Source organism: the organism of the source record quoted next, unplaced genomic scaffold, assembly GCF_019419815.1.
Source record: "Pyrus x bretschneideri cultivar Hongxiangsu unplaced genomic scaffold, Pyrus_bretschneideri_v1 Contig28, whole genome shotgun sequence".
Lineage (NCBI taxonomy): Eukaryota > Viridiplantae > Streptophyta > Magnoliopsida > Rosales > Rosaceae > Pyrus > Pyrus x bretschneideri.
This window is the reverse complement of record NW_025999590.1, coordinates 3,577,330-3,597,281: the sequence shown is the minus strand read 5'-3', so window position 1 is coordinate 3,597,281 and position 19,952 is coordinate 3,577,330. Positions and strand designations below refer to the sequence as shown.

Here is a 19,952-nt window from a genome sequence, read left to right as displayed (position 1 = left end):
AAGTTCCCAAAAAAATAAGCTAAAAGGGGTAATTGTAGGCATGTTCAAATGAGGTTTCATCCAATCAGAGATTATCAACATGGAATTTCACCAGATAGTCTTCTATTTTGGGAAGGGAAATAGTGGAAAGATTTTTAATGTTTGGAACACGGAAGCATGCGATATACATTATTATATAAGTGGATGGATACTTGAAAAACCAAATTCATTCAATTATATAATAACATATGGAGAAAATTGTAGCAATGGTCTTTCAAATTTAATCCAATTGGATTATTGATCCTTCAACTAAAAATTCGTGACCATTAGTTGCTTAACACATTAAAACGTGCAGTTATGATCATTTTCATCAATTTCATTAGAACTTCTGTAAAAATGAGTCATGGTGAAAAAACCATTGCTACAATTGAATTAAAGTTGAAAGACTATTGCTAATTGGTTTTCCATACTTGCCCCTGACTCAATCTAATGTGCAGGTCATGTGACTCATTTTGACGGAAGTTCTGACAGAGTTGATAAAAATGACTATAATAACGTGTTTTGATGAATTAACATACGAATGATCATGAACTTTTAATTGATGAATCATTGCTTTAATTGAGATCAATACTCATTTCTTCTAACATACGGCATACCGCCCACTAAAATTTGTTCTAGAAAGTGCGGTTGGACGAGAATTTTATCACTTTGTTCATTGATCAATTGAGAACACATACGTTAGATGTGACTGAAGACAAAGAATTTATCAAAAATTGAAATGATTTAGTGGCTCAAAAGCAAATAAAAGCAAGCAGAAAGTTGAAATTTATACATGTTATCTAGCTTGTTCAAAAAGCATTAACTTTTACTGACAAGTTGTGAGCTCAAAAGAAGACTCTCTTATTGCAGCCGGTTTGGACGTGGTTTCAGAATTACTATGGAGTCTTTTTAAGGTTGCTGATTTTGAAAGCAGTTTGGCCGTTTGAGAGTGCTTATCTTGAGAGCAGTTCGGTTCATAATACTTTTGATAAATGTGCTTTTGACCTTTTCTGCTATAAACTCCTAATAACTCGTTTAGAAGTGCTTTTAAAATAGTTAAACACGTTTTTGGAATCAATCATTTGTAAAATTATCAATGAATTATAGAGAAGCGCTTAGTAAAAATGTCAATGAAACTCGGAGAAGCACCTAAAGTGCTTCCTACATGCAAGAAGCACCTAACTTGTGGATCTTGCATCTCACAAAGATTGGATTTCACTGATTTCCATTTATCTAAGGAACTTTAACGAAAAAGTCCCGGTACTGTTCATTTTAACGAAAAACCATATTTTTACATTAAAAAGTTAATTCTGATATTATATACATTACCATTTATTTTGTCATTATCGTTAAAACTTAAAGTTTTCAAATTATTTTCATTAATTTTCCATCTATTTAATCTTGAAAGCACTTATAGTACTTTTGAAATTCAAAAGTATTTTATTAAAAAATAATTTTAATCATTTTAAAAGCATTCTTAAACAAAGCAAAAAACTTTATTTAGTTGGCAATAAACGCTTTCACTCGCTCCATAACATTTCTAAACACGGCCTAAAAAAGTTGGAGATAAGCAAAAGTGCTTCTAACATCAGCGAGCGTGGGTTAAAAAAAAAAAAAATTTGTCACGAGTTAGAAAAGCACTTTGCGAAGTTGCACTTGATGTGAAAAAGAAAACAAATGGAATGCAGAGTCACAAGCACAAGGCAATGATGACTAGTTTGATTATCTTTTTGGTAGCTTTTCTGATTCCAATATGCTGCGCAAAAGCTCCGTCTTGAATCTCAATTTTTTATTTATTTATGCGACCCCACTCCCTCCCTTTCCCATTTTTTCCCTTTTGGTATGAGTGGAAAGGGATTCTCATCGGATTCATTTTGTGGAAATTCTACGAATGCTTATATTTTAATCGTTTATTGTATATCGTGTGATTATTTTTTGTTATATATTATTTGTGTTTAATTTTAAATAAAAAAATCAAATGATTTCTGACCGTACGATATACAATAAATAACTAAGATGTAGATAGTAATTCGGATCGGATCCAATTCCGTTATGAGTGGCCCTGCGGGGCCCAGTACTGCTTTGTGGATGCATAAGAGTCAATGGCAGAGTAATTTTGGAGGAAAAATGGCTATGGGGAAAAAAGATTTGAATCGTTTTCCGGTTTTCTGTGTCGTGCTAAATGCAGTGAACCCACGAGAAGAGATCAATGCTGTTCGGCACAAAGTAGGTCACTCCTATGTCTGTCGCTGGCTTGATTGACTAAATAGAATGCGTCAGGATGATTTTATCGCATTATTTCAAGTCAATCATAACTTTCTGTAAAGTTGTCTATCCTCAATTTTATAGGCAAAATAAGATGCCTCATTATGATCATATTGTAGTATCTTAAGTTAATCATGCTCTTATTGATATCGGTTACCTTCGACAAAAATTATAAAATTTACCATGGGATGAATATATAAACTCATTCAAATTTAGTTAAGATTAGAGAAAAATTTCTCAAAAATTTCAAAAGGTTGAATTATGCAGTGAATTGGAAAAACATCGTCGATATTCATTGATTTTTTTTATCGATCCTTGTATTTGGACAAAAATATCGACACTTTCGTGAATATTTTATACACTGAATCCTATTGAGACAATCCTATCACAGTATCTCAAATGAATCATGCCCTTCTACAAGGAGAAGTTATGACATTACGTGATTGCTTTCGGTTACTGCTGCAGTGGCATCCCAATGTATGCAGTTTTCTCTCGGTTAAGTAGCCCGAGGATGTTTCCTATCTATGTACTGTAAACTTCTGCAGGTAAAGTAATCGGCCTCCGATAAAGAGAAGATACTAGAAAGCATCTGTACATTACACGAAAAGATTATGAATATATGGAAAGTGCAATACCCGCGGAAAACAAAAACATCTCTCATGATCTGCTGGATTCAATCTCGCTGCTAACAACGTTCGTTTGCAAGTCTGGAACTGTCTTTCCTCACGAGCGACATGCATTGTAGATCTCACCCCGCATTGCATCAATGGGCGTGTGATCGTGCGTGTAACGCTCAGGACCGAGGTACAAACCCGTCTTTTCAAGGAGAGCCAGTCCTTCATCTCGACCGTATCTTGAAGAGTAGAGTCTGAGGTACTCAATGTCCTGATAAAACACCACAGAAAGAAAGTTTAAAATTCTGAACTTTTGGAGCAAGAAAAGATTCAGGAATTATAGTTGCATTCTCGTTGAGTAATTTGAGGGTCAAAGGCATGAATTTTCGTTGAGTCAAATTTTAAACTCAGTTATTCAGATAATTGATAAGGAACCATACTGTGGAATGCGTCGAGGATTGCTCGACATGATTGTTTCGTATGTGTTAAAGAAAAAGAAGAATAAATGAAAACAGATTGGGATGAACTTACTATAACATTTTAAGTTTCATTTACCTGCAAGCCACTGAGAATGCGCTCGAGTCTGACTGAAGCAACTGGTTGACTTGATGATGAGAACACCTGGCCAGGGTAGAACAAAACTCCATCTCCGGGGGGAAGGCCACGCCTGAATCTTATCTGCTCACGGGTAAGTTATTTATTTCAGTAAACTGTGAGGATGTAGCTTTTTATAATTGCTAATCAACCTCATAAACCATCAAGATGCCAGGAAAGTACCTCTGCGCTTGGAACATTTGCCTTCTCATAGCAATTGGCACCCCAATATAAGAAACCCGTTCCACCTTCTTTCCATACACGCCACATTACAGCACGGTGTTGTGTACCTCGCATCCCAAGGTGCCAATTGGGATGGGGGTCAGACGGTCCCAAGCACACGTAAGTCCACCATTCCTACAAAATTGATGAGTTTACATCCTTCAGCAAGTAACAAACAAGATGCATGGACTATAAATAGGTAACCATACATAATTACCAGAAACTGTTTAATCCATAAAACAAAAGACCACAAACTATTCCTTAAATTCAACCAAACTCAACAAGAACAGAGCCCAGAATTTAAGAAAGTTCCCAAGAAGATTAGATAAAGTCGAGCAAAAATTCTGTTACATCACCTCGCCATTTTCTGTTTGTATTTCGGAAACAATATCTTTGACCAAATCCTCTCGATTCCCAAGCACCCATTCACTGCCAATTTCAAACCAAATTATATTGTTCTCAGCCATTGACATTGACAAAAAACTAGCAACTAAAGTCAAATAACAGAGATACAAAACGAATGAATATCAATACCTTGTACAATAAATTTGAGTATGTGGGCGCAGGAATTTTGGAACTTTCACAAAACCCTCGAACGCAGTAGGTGCATTGCTAGGCCCTACAAGTCGGAAAAGAGCAATATAACAACATAACTTCCCAGTCAGAAGGAGCCAAAGTATGGATGAACTATACACCAATGTCTTTACTGAAGTATTCATTCAGCAGAACCAAAATAGACAATCAAACTCACACTACCGCCTACGAAACTCTATGCAAAACTTAAAATCATCTAGTTAGAAGAAGCAGATGAGTTCATACCACAGTAGTAAGTAGTTAAAACACGAGCATCAGGCGCATACGCATGGATCTCGGTGGCTAAGCTGCGGAGGGACTCATATTGCTCCAGATTCAGTGGCTGGCATATATTATTAAAGAATGCACATTAACTTACTATAAATTAGTAATGCATTTTGCAAAAGTAAAAAAGACAATGCATAAGTTGTCTCTAATGCAACAACCTTTCATAAATCTTTCTAAATTGAAAACTTAAGGGAAACATGGGATCAGCAACACAACCCAAAAAACATCACTTTCCTAACATTTTTCGATAGTGTTCATACCTCATCCCACAAGTAAAAGTATGCTTTCTTCCAGTGAGACTTTGTCCTCAATATATCAATTTGTTTCTGCATGTAATCCTTCGCTGCATCACCACTGTGGCACATCAGCAAATGGGTAGAACCCCATCAGTTTTCATCACATATATACCTGATAGAAGTGAACTTGGATGACTAGCTGTATACCCAGAGACAGATCGACTATATGGCAAAGCATAGGCTGCCAACCGTGGATCCGAAAAGTATTCATCTGATTTTGGATGATCAGCTGCAATAGAGAGAGATAAAGGTCACAATGATACGTGAAATTCACAAAAGCAAATAATGCATCTTTTTTAGAAGGCATTTATTGAAGATAACGAAACGAGAAAGTTTAAGAAATCAGAGATAACCATATAAGTAATTGATAATAGCAGAGTAACTTAGACTTGCTCGTACGTACCTGGCCAAGGGCAGGTATACGTCAAGACACGCATACTGTCACCCCATCTGCAAAAGTATGGACTGATTTTGTATTGAAGAAGCCACTTAAAATGCTGATCCAGTGCCTCATACCACTCATCAGTCCCATGTTCAACACCAAAACGATCTTCAATTACAGTATCAGATATCTAAAATATGGTTTAAGGATGCAACGACATTGTAGGATCACGAAATATATGTGGTCAAACATACAACAGAACATAATTTATAAAAGACCATTGGTCTTTGTCATAAGAACAGCACATCTGCATCTACACACATGGGCATTATTTGCAGTAAGGAATTCATGATTCCCCTTTCAATTTTACAATTACTAAGAACTTTTTATGCTTCTCAGTTACTTGAATTAATATGTCAGAAGTTAAATAAAATTTTCAAATTATACCAAATACTATTTTTATTAAAACACAGGATACGCCAAAAACAGCAGGAAGTGATGGGGTTGCAGGAAGAATGAAGTCCCAAACTGTCATATTAATCTTCACACGTGCTGAAAGGCTCGAAACAGCATCTTCCTCCATCATATCAACTGACCCATTTAATGTACAGAATTCAGAAAATAATGGTGACAGAAGAACTCTTCTCAAAGATGTTGTAGCAGATTTCACCCTTTCTACCTAAAAAAGCACATGCTCAAATGACCAGCTAATAACACACAACAAGATTAAACAGAATAATACACTTGTGTACGAAGTTCAATTTGTAAACCAACCACTTCATCCACCGGTTTCCCATCAATGGGCTCCACCATTTCAAGACAACTTTCAAGATCCCTATAAAGTTGATGCTTCTCGGCTTTGCCCAAGCAATGCGCTGGAGCCCTGTACCAAGTCAGAATCAATAAACGTAGATAACTGCACGTTCATATTTCAATGTATATGGAACAGGAATTCCAATATTGCTGAATCAATAGAGAGCTAAAATTGTACAACTTATTGACTAAAAATCAAAGCACATCACTCAAAACAACTGAAACAACCGTGAACTAACTCACTCTGCATCTGCCTTTGTAGCAGTAATGATGATCTCTCCCTCATACTGTCCTGGGGGTTGCGCACTAGGAACATCAATGGAAATCCAAACTGCAGTTGTCTCTCTGGAGGCACCAGCACGGGGAGGACACGGAAGGAGAAAGAAGATTGTGTCAGTCTCTTGCAATAAACTCTTATAGAATTCTTTCACACCAAATATAAGACTATCATGTTACTAATACGATCAGTACCCTGGTAATAAGTTTATTTGACTAATTGGAAGATCAAGAGGTGCAAGAGCATCTGGGACACCCAATATGGGAACCACACGCCGCATGTTAATTGATTGTCCAACAACCAACCTGCCCAGAGTCAGAAAGTAAGGAATTGGAAGAGTAACCGTAAACCTACAGCAAGAAAGATATGACTTCAAAGAACTAACCGATCACCAGATGTGGAGCACAAGTCTCTACACTGGACCTGCACAACCCCTGCATTTCCAGGATTACCCCAAGAAACTTTTGGACGCAGTGCAATTTGAATACTCTCTCTTTCATTTCTACCAGCCAGAAGATTAACCTTCAAGTAAACCCAACTTAGAATTCAGAAGGCTACAGCACCTCAAAAGCAGAAGATAGGATACTTCATCCTATTCTAGTAAGTAAAAAGATCACGAATTGCTGTTTTCACAATTTATGATAGCTCCTACATATTCTAATAGAAATTATATAGAACAAACAAAAAGCAATAGCCTCCAACAGTGCGGTAAAAATCTACTGAAGTGCAGATTATTAAAAAATAAAAATAGAATGTGCATAACTTTAACTCATCTCAGACATGATAAGGATTGAAAACCAAATTACATTAGGTGTGGCAAGACACCACCTAAGCTGCTTGCCTTCCATTTTCAATAAATGTCATGGAATTCATAGTTTTCAGAAGCTAGTTAACAAGACACCATTTAAATCATGGAACTTTACATACCGACTCCAAATTCCTTGGTGTTTCTTGTGGTCCAACATTTGCTGTGCTTGGCATGCACCACACATGCACTAAATCAGCAGTCGGAACCTCTGTAGGGTCGATAGATCCCTTGAGTGGACTTGCACCTTGTAAGCCACCCTCAGTCCATCCATATGCCGTCCCTCCTCCAGCAACACCTTCAACTGGTGGCACAACAACGTCCTGAGGATTGCCTGGTAGTTATCAAAAAGAATAAACAACTCAGCTCACATCAATCTCTACATTCAAAATTATTTACTAAATTTTGAGGCAAATCCAACTAAAAGGCACTTCAATCGGTAAACGATGGAAACGCTTCGCAACAATTACAAAATCGCATAGCATATCCTAAATCCAATCAGAAAAGCCAATGCATAAACTCCACATCAGAAAATTCAAAGTTCCGGACAGCTTTTCAAGTCAATAACCTTAGTCGATCATCGAAGCTAAAATACAAACATTTAAGCAATCACAAGCAAAATGTTCAGTTTCGCGGAGATTGCAGTGAAACAAAGCATTTATTTACAACAGGCATTTGCATATTGGACTATAACCGCTAAGATTTCAAGTTCGATTCATATTTTCTCACTTACTCCTCCATTTTTTCTCAAGAACCAAACAGTGCATACAGGAATAAAAAAGAGGAGCAAATTTTCGACAAAAATAGTAGAAATTGAACACCGCCGACTCAAAACAAAGATTAAACTAGCGCCTGAAAAACGAAGAGAGAAAGGCGAACAGTCGCCGGTACTAACCTGAATCATCCATTTCCGGCAATTACAATTTGCAGAAGATCGGCGGTTTTAGCTTTTCAGGTAAAGAAAGCGAAGAGTCGCATGAGGCCTGAGAGAAATGATCCCGCTGCAAATCGATATAAGTACCTGCCGGCCTTTATTTTCTTATTTTCTTTCATTTAATTTATATAGAGTGACAAAATTGCCCTTCCCCATTCGCGACGTGTCCTTCCCTGATTAGCTGAAAATCACATGCAACGCTACACCTGGATGCAGATTAGCCAATCTCCTGCTCCTTCTTCTACAAGCCCTCTGTAGGAAATTGGAGCGAACGAAAAATCCCTCTCGAAATTTAGGGTTTGCGCGACAAACCACACCACCCACCGTTAAGCGACGTCGTTCAGGCTGCCATGGAGAGTGCCTTCGCGAGCGCCTCTGCGATCTCCGACCAGCGGCAGAAGATTGAGCAGTACAAGCACATTCTCTCCACCGTGATTTCCTCAAGCGACGTTGTTCAGGCCAAGAAGTTCATCGATCACTGTAAGTATTTCCTCGTCGCTCTTTGTTTTAATTTTCGCAATTATTTATTTTGGTTTAGCAGCTTTGTTTGGAGGCCTTATATGTAATTTCGTGCTCTTTCAGTGTTGTCGGATGATGTTCCGTTGGTGGTTTCCCGGCAGCTTTTGCACACTTTTGCCCAGGAGTTGGGGCGGTGGGAGCCGGAGACTCAGAAGAATATTGCCCATTATGCCCTTTCTCAGATTCGCGTCGTTTCATTTGAAGAACAGGTCCTTTTCGGACTTCTATATATCGAGAATTCCCCGTTTTGCATTTGTTTTGTTCAATTTTGTAGGTTTAGATTTAGCATTGCCCAATGCCCGCGTTGTGGCAAATATGTAGAAATCACTTGATTTTTTGTAAGATATTTAGAAATATTTTTTACTGCATACATTTTTTATGTGGGATTAATGTGATTTAGAAAGTAAAATTTGGTTTAATGTGATCTAGGTGACGATAATAAGAGAGAAACTCGCGGAATTGTATGAATCTGAGCAACAATGGTCAAAAGCAGCTCAGATGCTCAGTGGAATTAACCTCGACTCAGGAACGAGGTCTGGTAGTAGGATACTATTGCTGTTAGTGTAACTTTTCCCCCTTTACTGCACAATGGGTTGTGGAATTAACAATGTATATGTTTTCATGGTATTCCTTCAGAGCCGTTGATGACACATTCAAGTTATCAAAATGTGTCCAAATTGCTCGCCTATATCTCGAGGTATTGACCTTTTCTTTTCTTTTTTCCAAAGAATGCCTATTTTTCATTTGATACAATTGATGTTCTTTGGAATGGTGTTTAATGCTGTTGTTTGTTGATGCTGCAACTCCTTTATTACTAATATACAGGCTGGACTATGAATATCTGCGTGTGATGATATGCGTTGGAATCGATGTGCTACCTATATCTGTTTCTAGTGTCTAGATCTGTTGTAGATAGCCGTAGTGTGATCTTTACAAGTGCTTACTGGATCAAATAGCTTGTTTCTAAGTCAATTTTGTTGTAGATAGCCGTAGTCTAACTGGTTCCAAAATTGACTTAGAAACAAGTTAGACTTTTATGTAATGTGACAAGTTGTTGACGTGTAACCTTAGTACCTTACCAAGGTCTGATACCTAAGAGTTCTGTTGTGTAGATGATTACTTGCTCATTGGGGAGTTTTCATCAATGTCGGTTGTGAATGTATTTGTTTATGCACTTTGTCTGATGTTGGAATGAAGAACCTTATAGGATTTTAATAATACAGGCAATAGCATAATTGCAATTCAATTTTTGTATTTTGTTTTGCAGGATGATGATGCTGTCAATGCAGAAGCTTTTATTCATAAAGCTTCATTCTTGATTACAACTATTCAGCATGAAGTATTGACTTTAGAGTATAAGGTTTGACATTATTGGATAGTCGGTGAAAAATAATTGCATTAAGTGTGCTGCATGCAAAAAGTATATTTTAATTGCTTTTCCCCTGATGTTTTCTTCCTATCAGATTTGTTATGCTAGGATTTTAGATTTAAAAAGAAGGTTCTTGGAAGCAGCACTACGTTATTATGATTTTTCTCAGATTGAAAAGAGGCAAATAGGAGATCAGTATGTCAAGTTAACTTCTTTCATTCTTGTTAATTGTACCACTTGAAAGACAGTTTAGATGAATTACTTCATTTTGTTGCAGAGAGATAGATGAGGAAGCATTGGAGCAAGCTCTATCTGCTGCAGTTACATGTACAATATTAGCTGCAGCAGGACCCCAACGTTCTCGTGTTCTTGCCACTTTGTACAAGGTTAACTTCTTTAGCTGGAGATGTGTATTATGTGTTCTTCAATTCACATTTGCTGATACCTAGGGGTTTTCATTCAGGATGAACGATGCTCAAAGTTAAAAATATATCCAATACTACAAAAGGTGATCTCTGTCTCTCTCTGTTTCTCTCTCACACGCACACTCGCAAACACACACACGTACTGCATTATCTGTTTACTTTTTTCTCTCCTGACTGTATATCACTTTTACTGTTGCTTTAATGGATATTTATTAGGTGTATTTGGAGAGAATTTTGAGGAAACCAGAAATTGAAGCATTTGCTGAAGAGTTAAAGCCACATCAGGTTATAAACTGACTTATTCTTTATCTGATATCGTATTCCACACGAGCCATAACAGTTATGTCCTATTTATTTCAACAGAAAGCACTTCTTCCAGACAATTTTACAGTGTTAGATCGTGCAATGATTGAACATAATCTTCTGAGTGCCAGCAAACTTTACACCAATATAAGGTAGGAGACATGTTGCTATTGGTTTTCCATTTTGACTTGTGCTATTAAGGCGGGATCAGTAATTCTAACTATTGTGAATTCTGTGGCAGTTTTGAAGAATTGGGCACTTTGCTGGGAATTGAGCCTCATAAGGTACAGTTTTCTCGTTTGTTGAGCCTTGTGTTTTACCTTTTAGTCACACAACATCCCTGCTTCTTTTATTACCAATGATCAAGATTGATGATCTCATCTCTCTCTCTCTCTCTCTCTCTCTCTCTCTCTCTCTCTCTCTCTCTCTCAAGAATATATTATCTTTCATGTTTCATGACATGGATTTAATTTTTCTTGCAGGCTGAGAAGATTGCATCAAAAATGATATATGAGGACAGAATGAGGGGATCTATTGATCAGGTATGAATTACAACCTATCGTGTATCCAATCAATAGGACGTAAGTCGTTTTCTCAGACAAACAAAAAAGGACTTTAAGTTGTCAGACCTGTTTAGTTGTGAGAACCACTGCCAGTTTCATTCTATGCGAGACCATTAAAATGTCTTTTAATCCCCTTTGTATCCCTGAATCTCTTCTTGTTTTCATGACTGCTGCTTATGCTACGAAAACCTTGGAATTTCAAAGTTTTATGCAAGTGGAGGTGTATATGGTTGTGGTTGAAAATGCTTTGCACTGCCTTCCTCTTTTACTGGAACAAGATTCAGAATAGTTCGTTTGATTTTGTAATATATTCTAAATATGTTGCTTTTGGTGACATTTGTTATTCTAGCTTGTACTTCTTAAGCATTTACCCGAGATGTTTCACAACAGGTGGAGGCTGTCATACATTTTGAGGATGACTCTGAAGAGCTGCAGCAATGGGATCAGCAGGTAAATTTATCTGCCTTGAATAGCATCAGCTACTCACTGAGTTTTGTTCGATTTCAAAATTTTCTTTACAAACTTGTGTTGTATCCAAATATAGCCTGGTTTACACCTTCAGTTCTCTCTTTGTTCAATTTCAAAATTTTCTTTACAAACAAATATAGCCTTCCCTCGCCCCCGTGGTCCTACTCTAAAGATTTTTCTTATCCTTTGGTGGCCATATTTGCAGATTGTTGGCCTATGTCAGGCGCTCAATGACGTCTTGGATAGCATGGCAAAGAAGGGCATGTCAATTCCCGTCTGATCTTCATTAGCGTAGCTTCAGAAACTGGAAAGTGAATTTGCTTTCACCGCCATATGTTTTGGTAGCCGTCGTCTTGCATATTGTAGTGATTCGAATTTCTCGAGAATTTTTTTCAACTGAATTTCAAATCCTGTTACAAGGACAGAAAACTCCCCTGGAAATGATTTTTGTGTATAATTTGGTCGTGGTCGGAAATCTTAAGCACTCTTTTTAGCAGCCCCTGTGGGAGGGGAGTGTCACATTTTTCTGTTGGTGGTTTAGAGTAGTTATAAGGAAGATCTGTGGCTTTTTCCCCAGCAGAACATGTATTTGAATTTTGATGCGATGACTTTGGTAATTTAAGGGTGCTCTTTTGCTCACCGTCCTCAAGTGGCAGTAATGCTCACTGTCCTGCTTATTATCATTGGATGAGTTTAAATTTTAAGATTTGTTTCTATCTACTACACCTGTCTGGAAATTTAAATTTTGAGCATCACCATCATTTAAGGGTGACGAGCAAAGATATTTTCGGTAATTTAACTCAACGCAAAGTCTCATGCTTGGGGCATTGGGTTTGCAAATAATTATAAATCTATGCATATAACACTTGGTTAAATCGCGTGATCATATTTTGTTACACATTATAATTACCTGTATATTATTTGAATAAGGTTGCTATACGTTATAACCAACAAATAATTATTGTGTTATCACATAATACGGTCACGTATTATAATCAATTTACATCTAGTTATCAAGAAGTAAATTGTATGTATGCGGATCTAATAGGAAATAGCAACGTGCGATTAAGGAGACAAAGTTGAACCCTATATTCCAACCAAAACAAAAATGTTTTTTATCATAAATATATTTTCCATTCTATAGTTTAATTTTTATTCAAAACTTGAAGTCGTGTTACAAAATACAACGTAGTGCCAAGTTCAAACGTGCTTCAAATCCTCTGAACTCGTAAACCACCACGGGTTGGTCTGGTAGTTGGGAAAGAATTTCATGTTTGTATTTCACAAGGTACATACTAGATTCAATTTTCGAAGACTGAAATGCTTCTGTGAATCTTCCCGACCTGCAAAAGAATGAACTATCGTGATAAAATCACCAACTAATCCCATAAATCAAGAAATATTGTGAACCTATTAAGTGCCTTGACATGTGTCGAAATATTAGTAATAGGCATCTTTTTTTTTCCTTTTTTCGAGAAGATACGGTAGTAGATTCATTTACTTCAAAAAAGTACGGTACAAGAAAGAAAATTTCATTCAGAGCCAATTATGGCAGTACATTGTCCTCCACAAGTAAGTCAGAGACAATACTTGGGGGAGTAACATTCCATATACAATCTTGTTGCACCGAGAGACCAACCCCGTGCAAGGCGATAAGCAACCGAGTTTCCTTGGCGAAGAGTGTGGATAATTTTACCTGATTGAAGGGAGGAGCACCTTGATATCTTCCACAATTTGCCCCATGAATGACAAATCTGGAGAGGACTCGCACGAGGTCTCCAAAATCTGAAGTGAATCGCTTTCGAAAGAAATATGTTGCAAAACCCCTGTGAACCGCCCAAGACAAACCTGCCCTCAAGGCCACTGCTTCTGCTTGGAGAGGTGAAAATACATCCTCCTCCCTGCCACATTTTGCCGACACAAAGTTTCCTGTTTTATCACGGACAATAGCACCAAAACCAGCCACATTGCGGTCCCAGTTCCAGGCCCCATCTATATTCATTTTGAGACGCCCCCGATGGTGGCGCAACCCATTTGGAGGGGACTTGTACCCGAGGTCCTTGCCCTAGCACCGAGGTTCGAGTGAATTCCTACCACCACAGTACAGCCCGATTGACACAAACATCAGGGGGGTCCGTCCTATCATTCCATAGCTTGCCATTTCTTGCACCCCACAACGACCAGAAGATTTGACGCCGTTTCAAATAGCCCTGACTTGCCAAATGAACTGGTCTAACAACTAAATCTCAAACGAACTTCTCCTAAAAAAAAAAAAAAAAAAAAAAGTTGATGAAATTGATCGCAGAGGTCAGCTGCTATCATCCATTACTTGGTTGTTTACAAACAAACTCTCCCTCCGGTTCGGAAAACCCGAAGATTCTAATCCAGACCCTCTAAATTTTAGCTCTGAAGTTGTTCTAAAATTAGGATCGACAGATAACGGTCTAGCGTTATGATCCGTCGTACCTGGCCTAAACGAACTGGTTGCTCCGCCTGTATACCTGGGCGGAGGAGAGGGATACCTCCTCGGCGGTCCTCTTAGGTCACCACCTCTAAGCTCCATCATATCAGGATTTCTCGAAGAAGAGTCCACAAACTTCCTGTCTCCGGCGCTGCTTCCCCCCAGTGGACCTCCCGTTGTACCGGATGTTGAACTGAAAGGATCATCCGCTCCCCATGAAGTGAGCGCTTCCCTTTTCTTCGCAAAAAATTGCCACGCTCCAAACAGGAAAAGTACAAAGAAAAATACAGGGCTGGTCCATAGCATTGTGTTAAATTCGCCTTTAAATTCCGGAAGGTTAGAGCGATACATTCCCACATACCCTCCGCCAAGGCCAAGAACAACAAGCCTTTCCCGGTCACTTGCGATTAAAGGTATCACATTCCTCTTCTCTGCATTCACCGTCTGATAATTGAGAAACGATGATCTAATCTCATCGAGACCAGCGGAGAAAATAATCCGAGGGGCGCCAACCCTAACATAATGCTGAGTTGAAACATTATATACAAACACCTTCTCCCTGCTAACAATAAGCAAACACCCCTTTATAGCCTGAAAAGCTAAAGGCTCATCAATCTCAAACTTTCTCTTGGACCTAACCCTGCATTTGAAGTTCTTTATATCCCCCAACAACAAAACCTGAATCAGATCGCCTTCGGATGTAAGCCCGTACGCCTTAGAGCGCTCCGTGGGATCAAAAACATAGTTACGCGAATGTGAACGGTTCAGCCCTTCACACTCACTCTCCCTAACCTTCATGGTCCTCAGGTCCAAAGACCCTGCACCTGTCTCCGTCAAGAACAAAAGCCGCTGCTTCAAGAAAGCAAGCGGCCTGCTCGACGGCATTGTGGAGCCGTGAACTGAACCATTCTCTCGGTAAACCGAAATCTTCCCACTCGCATCACTAGCCAACACATAACTCAACCTCCCAACATGGTGCACCTCCAAAATCTTAACGGGCAATCCTTCTCCGCCCGTGTCAAATTTCGTCACGGTTTCCATCATAAGCGAGCTCCATTCTTCCCCATTCGCTCCCTCCCAGACCCTATGCATCAAAATGACACCGTTTTGATGCCCGGTGACCACGAAACTCTCGTTCTTGTAAACCGACATGAAGGAAGCCATGGCCATGATCGGAGACCCCAGCAACGTATCAAACTCCACCAAAACGTCGCCGTTTCTGAGAAACACATAAACCCGCCCTCTCTCGTCTCCGACGGCAACATATTTCGTAACCCCCTCGAAATCCTGAAACGGCAGGACGTGAATGCACGTGGCCTGGGAATCCAATTTCACGGCGGAAACGAACTGAAACCGGTCGGACCAGAACGGGCTGTATTTCGTTACCGAAACTGACCTCGCCCTTTCTCCAATTTTACGATCGGAACCAGACCCAGCTTCTTCTTCAACCTGCTTGATCGGCTTCTGGCTTTCCTTTTCTTCAACCGCCGTCAAACCCTCGTCGATCGGAGCCGGTTTTTTCGGAGGATCCGATTGTAATTTCAATTCTAATGTCGCAACTATTTCGGTTAGGTTCTTCACTACTTCCTCGAGCCTCTGCAATACCTGCTGTTGCGCATTGAGCTCGATTTCGGATTCGGTTTCGGTTTCGGTTTCGTTAGATTGGACGAAAAGCTTAGGAACGGAGAAAGGAGATGACAAAATGAAGAGAAAGCAGAGCAGAAGGAGCTTGCCTTTGAGGGAGTTCATCGCCGCCGCCATTGGAGCTCCACACAAGCTGTTCAGCTGAGCTCGGAGACTTTTATGTTTTCAGTCGCTATTGTTTCAGTTTCGCCATTGCAGCGCGCGGGAGATTCGGATCTGCGATTCGGAGGATTTGGAATCGAGTTTTTGAGGAATCTGGCGGTGGCGGTGCGGCCGAGTGTGGGCGGTCAGCTGAGAGACCGGTTGTTAGGAACCTCTCTAATATCACCTGTGAGCTTTGGATTAGATTTTCACTTTCAGAGTCTGTATTTTGGAATTTTAGGACAACAGTTTTAGACTTATGTGTAATTATTATGTATTAAAAGTCGGGAAGTGTTATTGACATTTTAATTTTATATTTTGTGTATTTTTTTTCCTAATATAGAATGTTTGGAGTGTATAATAAAATTTTTAGAATGCTAATAACAATTCTCTAAAAATATAATGTTTTACTGTAATGGAGAAATGTAATATGCATTAACTTTGATACGGATTTAATTCTCAGTATTTTCTCTTTTATAACAATTAATAATTTTAAATTACGAGATTAATTTTAATTCTAATAATTTTGGACTTAAAATTTGGGAACTTCCATGAAAATTACTTCAGTTAAGTTTATTTTAATTAAAAACCATACTATAACTTTATTTAATGAAAAAAAATAAATTTTAATAAAATTGACAAAAAAATTTAAATTTGAATGAAAATGACACAATTTAAAAAATAAAAGAAAATAAAAAACCTGACGCGCTGGACATGTACACTGTTTATGAAACTGAACCAAAACATTATTTATGAAACTGAGTGGTACTATACTATTTATTGGTCCAATTTCATAAATAGTGTCTAGTTCTTGGTCATGTTTAATAAATAATGCCTAGTTATTGGGTACAGTTTCATAAATAATGTATAATAATTGGTACAGTTTCATAAATAGTGTCTCTTTCTTGGTTCAGTTTCATAAATAGTGTCCAGTTATTGGTCTACTTTCATAAATAGCGCTTAGTTCTTGATTATGTTTCATAAATATTACCTAGTTCTTACTCCAATTTCATAAATAGTGTATAATTCAGTTTCATAAATAGTTTCCACCTATTGATTTAGTTTTGGAAATAATGCCTAATTCTTGTTTTCATAAATAAATAATGTCTACTTATTGGTCTAGTTTCATAAATAGTGTCTACTTATTGGTTTAGTTTCATGAATAATGTCTACTTATTGGTTCAGTTTCATAAATAATGTCTACTTATTGGTCTAATTTCATGAATAGTATCTACTTATTAGTGAAGTTTTATAAATAGTGTTTAACTCTTGGTTCAGTTTCATAAGGTTTGAAACTTAGACCATTTTTTGTCCTGTAAAAGCACCATTACGCTGAAAACGATGAACCTATAAGTAACTCTTTAGATCAAAACCTTGAGAAGATTATGTTCTCAATATATATATTTAAAAAGTTGTTTTCAATTACCAAATTAAAATTTCCTCACATTTTTCACATACCTACCATAATAAATGTAGTTATCCATCCAATTTATTGAGCTTGGTGTCATCTTGGAGAAATTTTTCTTTGTGTCCGTAATACAAATGGTATACCACGTGTTATTATATAAGTGGTGAAAAATCTTATTTTATATGTTATTAATTTTTTAACACAAGAATCTCACAACTTGTATAGAGTGTACCACCCCGTGTTCTGGGCACATTGAAAAGTTTCTTGTCATCATGACTACTATTATAAAACAACACCACAAAAATAAAACTGGATAATGTAATTTAATTTGAAGTATTTTTCTTATTCCAAACAAAATAAAAAAAGAAATCTATTAATGTATCTGACAATGGGAGAAAAATGTGGTGTGGAAGTTTTTTTTTATTTTTTTATTTTTTATGGCGGGGGGTGCAAGTTGAGTTTTTTTGGGCCCCGACCACGCCTTCACGGTTTTGTTTATAGGAACTCACGAGCAACTTCCCAATGGGTCATCCATCCTGGGATTACTCTCGCACGAACTCGCTTAACTTTAAAGATCCGATGAACTCTGTAGCCAGTGAGCTCCCAAAAGGCATCGTGCTAGGTAAAGATGAGAATATACATATAAGGCTTACAGGATTCTCAACTCTGGACGATGTGGGATCTTACAATCCACCTCACTTAGGGGCCCGACATCCTCATTGGCACACTTCCGGCCAGAGATTAGCTCTGATACCAAATTGTCACATCCCCGCCCAGGCCCCCACCACATCCCGAGATCGACTCCATCGTAGCACGATATTGTTTGCTTTGGGCCCCGAACATGACCTCACGGTTTTGTTTCTAGGAACTCACGAGCAACTTCCCAGTGAGTCACCCATCCTGGGATTGCTCTCGCGCAAACTCGCTTAACTTCGAAGTTTCGATGAACTCCGAAGCCAGTGAGCTCCCAAAATACCTTGTGCTAGGTAGAGATGAGAATATACATATAAGGCTTACAGGATTCTCACCCCTGGGCCATGTGGGATCTTACATTTACTGTATATCTATTTTATTTATAAATTATATTTTCAAATAAAAATTTTGAATTTGGATGTTGGATCACCCAACAATCCAAATAAAAAATAAAAAATAAAAAAAATCTCCACTACCTTGCAGCAAGGGAAAAATTCGAGTGCGCGAACACTGAAACAAGCTGAACTCATGGTGCTATTATTAACACGCCCCTAAACACTTGAACTTAAGGTGTTACTATTCACACACCCCTAAACCCTAAACCTCATGGGCTTCTATTGCTTCTGATGTGCCTTGGGCCTTCCCGAGGGCATGAGTTTGGATTGCATCACTCTACGCCTAAACCATTAATTTTATTTATTTTATGTTTTGTTTTTATTAAAAAAAATTTTCTCATACCACAACACCAAACTATCATCTTCGTATTCTACGAAATATATTTCAATGAAAATTTTTTTTATAATCCATGTTAAAAAAATTGAAAACAAGAATATAAGTATAAACCTAAATCTAAAGGTATTTGAATCTAAATAAAGTAATGTAGGAAGAAAAAAAAATCAATGGAAAGAAAAGAGAGAAAAGAAAAAAAAAAAAAAGTATACGATCGGTACATAAATACCGATTCTTGCTGAGGACATTCGCTATAATTGAGCAACTTTCTACGATTTCAGTCGCTAGAATTGAGCGACTTCTATTGAGGAAAGTCGCTAGAATTTAGAGACTTTATTCGAGACAAGTCGCTACCATCAAACCGATTCTCCCCTTCAATTTTTTTTCTTTTTCAGTTTTTTTATTTACTTTTTATTTATTTATTCTTTTGGTTAATTTTTCTTTTATTTCTCTTACCATAACAACAAACTATCATATTCATGTTCTTCAAAATATATTTTTTTGTGCAAAATCTATTATAATTCATATTAAACACTTGAAATCAACGATTTAGAATCTAAATTTAAAGATATTTTTCTATTTTTCAACTTTAAAAATCAATAAAAAATATTTCGGGACCTAATAAACGGTAGGATCACATCCAAAGGTCTTCCAATAATTTCCTTAACTCTGACGCAAAATATTTCCTAAAACTAAAAATATCACAAAAAACTGTGAGTTATTATATAACCCACAGTTTTCCAATCGATTTTGAGAACTTTTACAACATTTTTTATAAGTTAGAGTCATTCTACTCGCACCACATGTTTCCTAAATTGAATTTAGATTTTGGACACCAATTCTTGGTATTGTTGACCGAGTCCCAGGTCAGCTAAATCCAAATAGAGAGATTTTACATTTCATCAATTTAAGGATCTTTACTAGGGATGACTCAAATAAGGATATTCACTCAGGAAAAGTTTATATAAAGAACTAATTTCTATTTAAGTCTATCTTCTTACAGAGTATACACACATATTTATAGGCCGAGGAAGAACTCTCCCGAACCTCACGTAAAACTATTAGGGGACAAAAGACATATTCCTCTTTTGTCCATTACTTACATAAGATAAGGAGGAACGTCCTTACATCACAATTAACTTTACCTT

The 19,952-nt window shown here is 37.6% G+C and overlaps 4 protein-coding genes across 5 annotated transcripts; 1 reads left to right on the top strand and 3 right to left on the bottom strand.

The window, feature by feature from the left end:
• Positions 1 to 2,695: 2,695 nt before the first annotated feature.
• Positions 2,696 to 8,194, bottom strand: LOC103955420. Of its 2 annotated transcripts, none has more exons than XM_018649478.2 (16): positions 8,043 to 8,194; positions 7,270 to 7,481; positions 6,728 to 6,864; positions 6,537 to 6,647; positions 6,309 to 6,410; positions 6,027 to 6,135; positions 5,731 to 5,931; positions 5,274 to 5,442; positions 4,983 to 5,099; positions 4,835 to 4,917; positions 4,533 to 4,629; positions 4,248 to 4,332; positions 4,070 to 4,142; positions 3,675 to 3,848; positions 3,453 to 3,575; positions 2,696 to 3,168 (listed from the first exon to the last, which is right to left on the bottom strand). In XM_018649478.2, exons 1-16 carry the CDS (start codon positions 8,053 to 8,055, stop codon positions 3,007 to 3,009), a joined length of 1,968 nt encoding a protein of 655 aa, XP_018504994.1. In that variant the 5' UTR covers positions 8,056 to 8,194; the 3' UTR covers positions 2,696 to 3,006. The 2 variants fall into 2 exon arrangements, with proteins under 2 accessions (XP_018504994.1, XP_009365586.1); XM_009367311.3 differs by having other exon boundaries at positions 4,835 to 4,928; positions 5,018 to 5,099.
• Positions 8,195 to 8,413: 219 nt separating this feature from the next.
• LOC103955423 (COP9 signalosome complex subunit 4) lies at positions 8,414 to 12,367 on the top strand. The gene is made up of 14 exons (XM_009367316.3): positions 8,414 to 8,561; positions 8,664 to 8,809; positions 9,030 to 9,133; positions 9,237 to 9,297; positions 9,868 to 9,960; positions 10,064 to 10,164; positions 10,247 to 10,355; positions 10,433 to 10,477; positions 10,611 to 10,679; positions 10,758 to 10,849; positions 10,939 to 10,981; positions 11,180 to 11,239; positions 11,651 to 11,710; positions 11,934 to 12,367. Exons 1-14 carry the CDS (start codon positions 8,432 to 8,434, stop codon positions 12,006 to 12,008), a joined length of 1,188 nt encoding a protein of 395 aa, XP_009365591.1. The 5' UTR covers positions 8,414 to 8,431; the 3' UTR covers positions 12,009 to 12,367.
• Positions 12,368 to 12,872: 505 nt separating this feature from the next.
• Positions 12,873 to 13,730, bottom strand: LOC125479239. Its single transcript, XM_048588379.1, has 2 exons — positions 13,425 to 13,730; positions 12,873 to 13,071 (listed from the first exon to the last, which is right to left on the bottom strand). Exons 1-2 carry the CDS (start codon positions 13,728 to 13,730, stop codon positions 13,030 to 13,032), a joined length of 348 nt encoding a protein of 115 aa, XP_048444336.1. The 3' UTR covers positions 12,873 to 13,029.
• LOC103955424 (uncharacterized membrane protein At1g75140-like) lies at positions 13,240 to 16,221 on the bottom strand. Its single transcript, XM_009367317.3, has one exon. It carries the CDS (start codon positions 15,948 to 15,950, stop codon positions 14,037 to 14,039), a length of 1,914 nt encoding a protein of 637 aa, XP_009365592.1. The 5' UTR covers positions 15,951 to 16,221; the 3' UTR covers positions 13,240 to 14,036.
• Positions 16,222 to 19,952: the final 3,731 nt, after the last annotated feature.

What these genes read in the sequence shown, in the direction of transcription:
- LOC103955423 (XM_009367316.3), top strand. Translation starts at nt 8,432, where the DNA reads ATGGAGAGTGCCTTCGCGAGCGCCTCTGCGATCTCCGACCAGCGGCAG. An exon ending in TCGTTTCATTTGAAGAACAG is followed by an intron (nt 8,810 to 9,029) that starts GTCCTTTTCGGA and finishes AATGTGATCTAG; the next exon opens with GTGACGATAATAAGAGAGAA. An exon ending in AACCTCGACTCAGGAACGAG is followed by an intron (nt 9,134 to 9,236) that starts GTCTGGTAGTAG and finishes GTATTCCTTCAG; the next exon opens with AGCCGTTGATGACACATTCA.
- LOC103955420 (XM_018649478.2), bottom strand. An exon ending in TCCAAGTTCACTTCTATCAG is followed by an intron (nt 4,918 to 4,982) that starts GTATATATGTGA and finishes GTGGTGATGCAG; the next exon opens with CGAAGGATTACATGCAGAAA. An exon ending in TACAAACAGAAAATGGCGAG is followed by an intron (nt 3,849 to 4,069) that starts GTGATGTAACAG and finishes TCAATTTTGTAG; the next exon opens with GAATGGTGGACTTACGTGTG.
- LOC125479239 (XM_048588379.1), bottom strand. Translation starts at nt 13,730, where the DNA reads ATGAATATAGATGGGGCCTGGAACTGGGACCGCAATGTGGCTGGTTTT. An exon ending in GTGCTCCTCCCTTCAATCAG is followed by an intron (nt 13,072 to 13,424) that starts GTAAAATTATCC and finishes ATTCTTTTGCAG; the next exon opens with GTCGGGAAGATTCACAGAAG.
- LOC103955424 (XM_009367317.3), bottom strand. Translation starts at nt 15,950, where the DNA reads ATGGCGGCGGCGATGAACTCCCTCAAAGGCAAGCTCCTTCTGCTCTGC.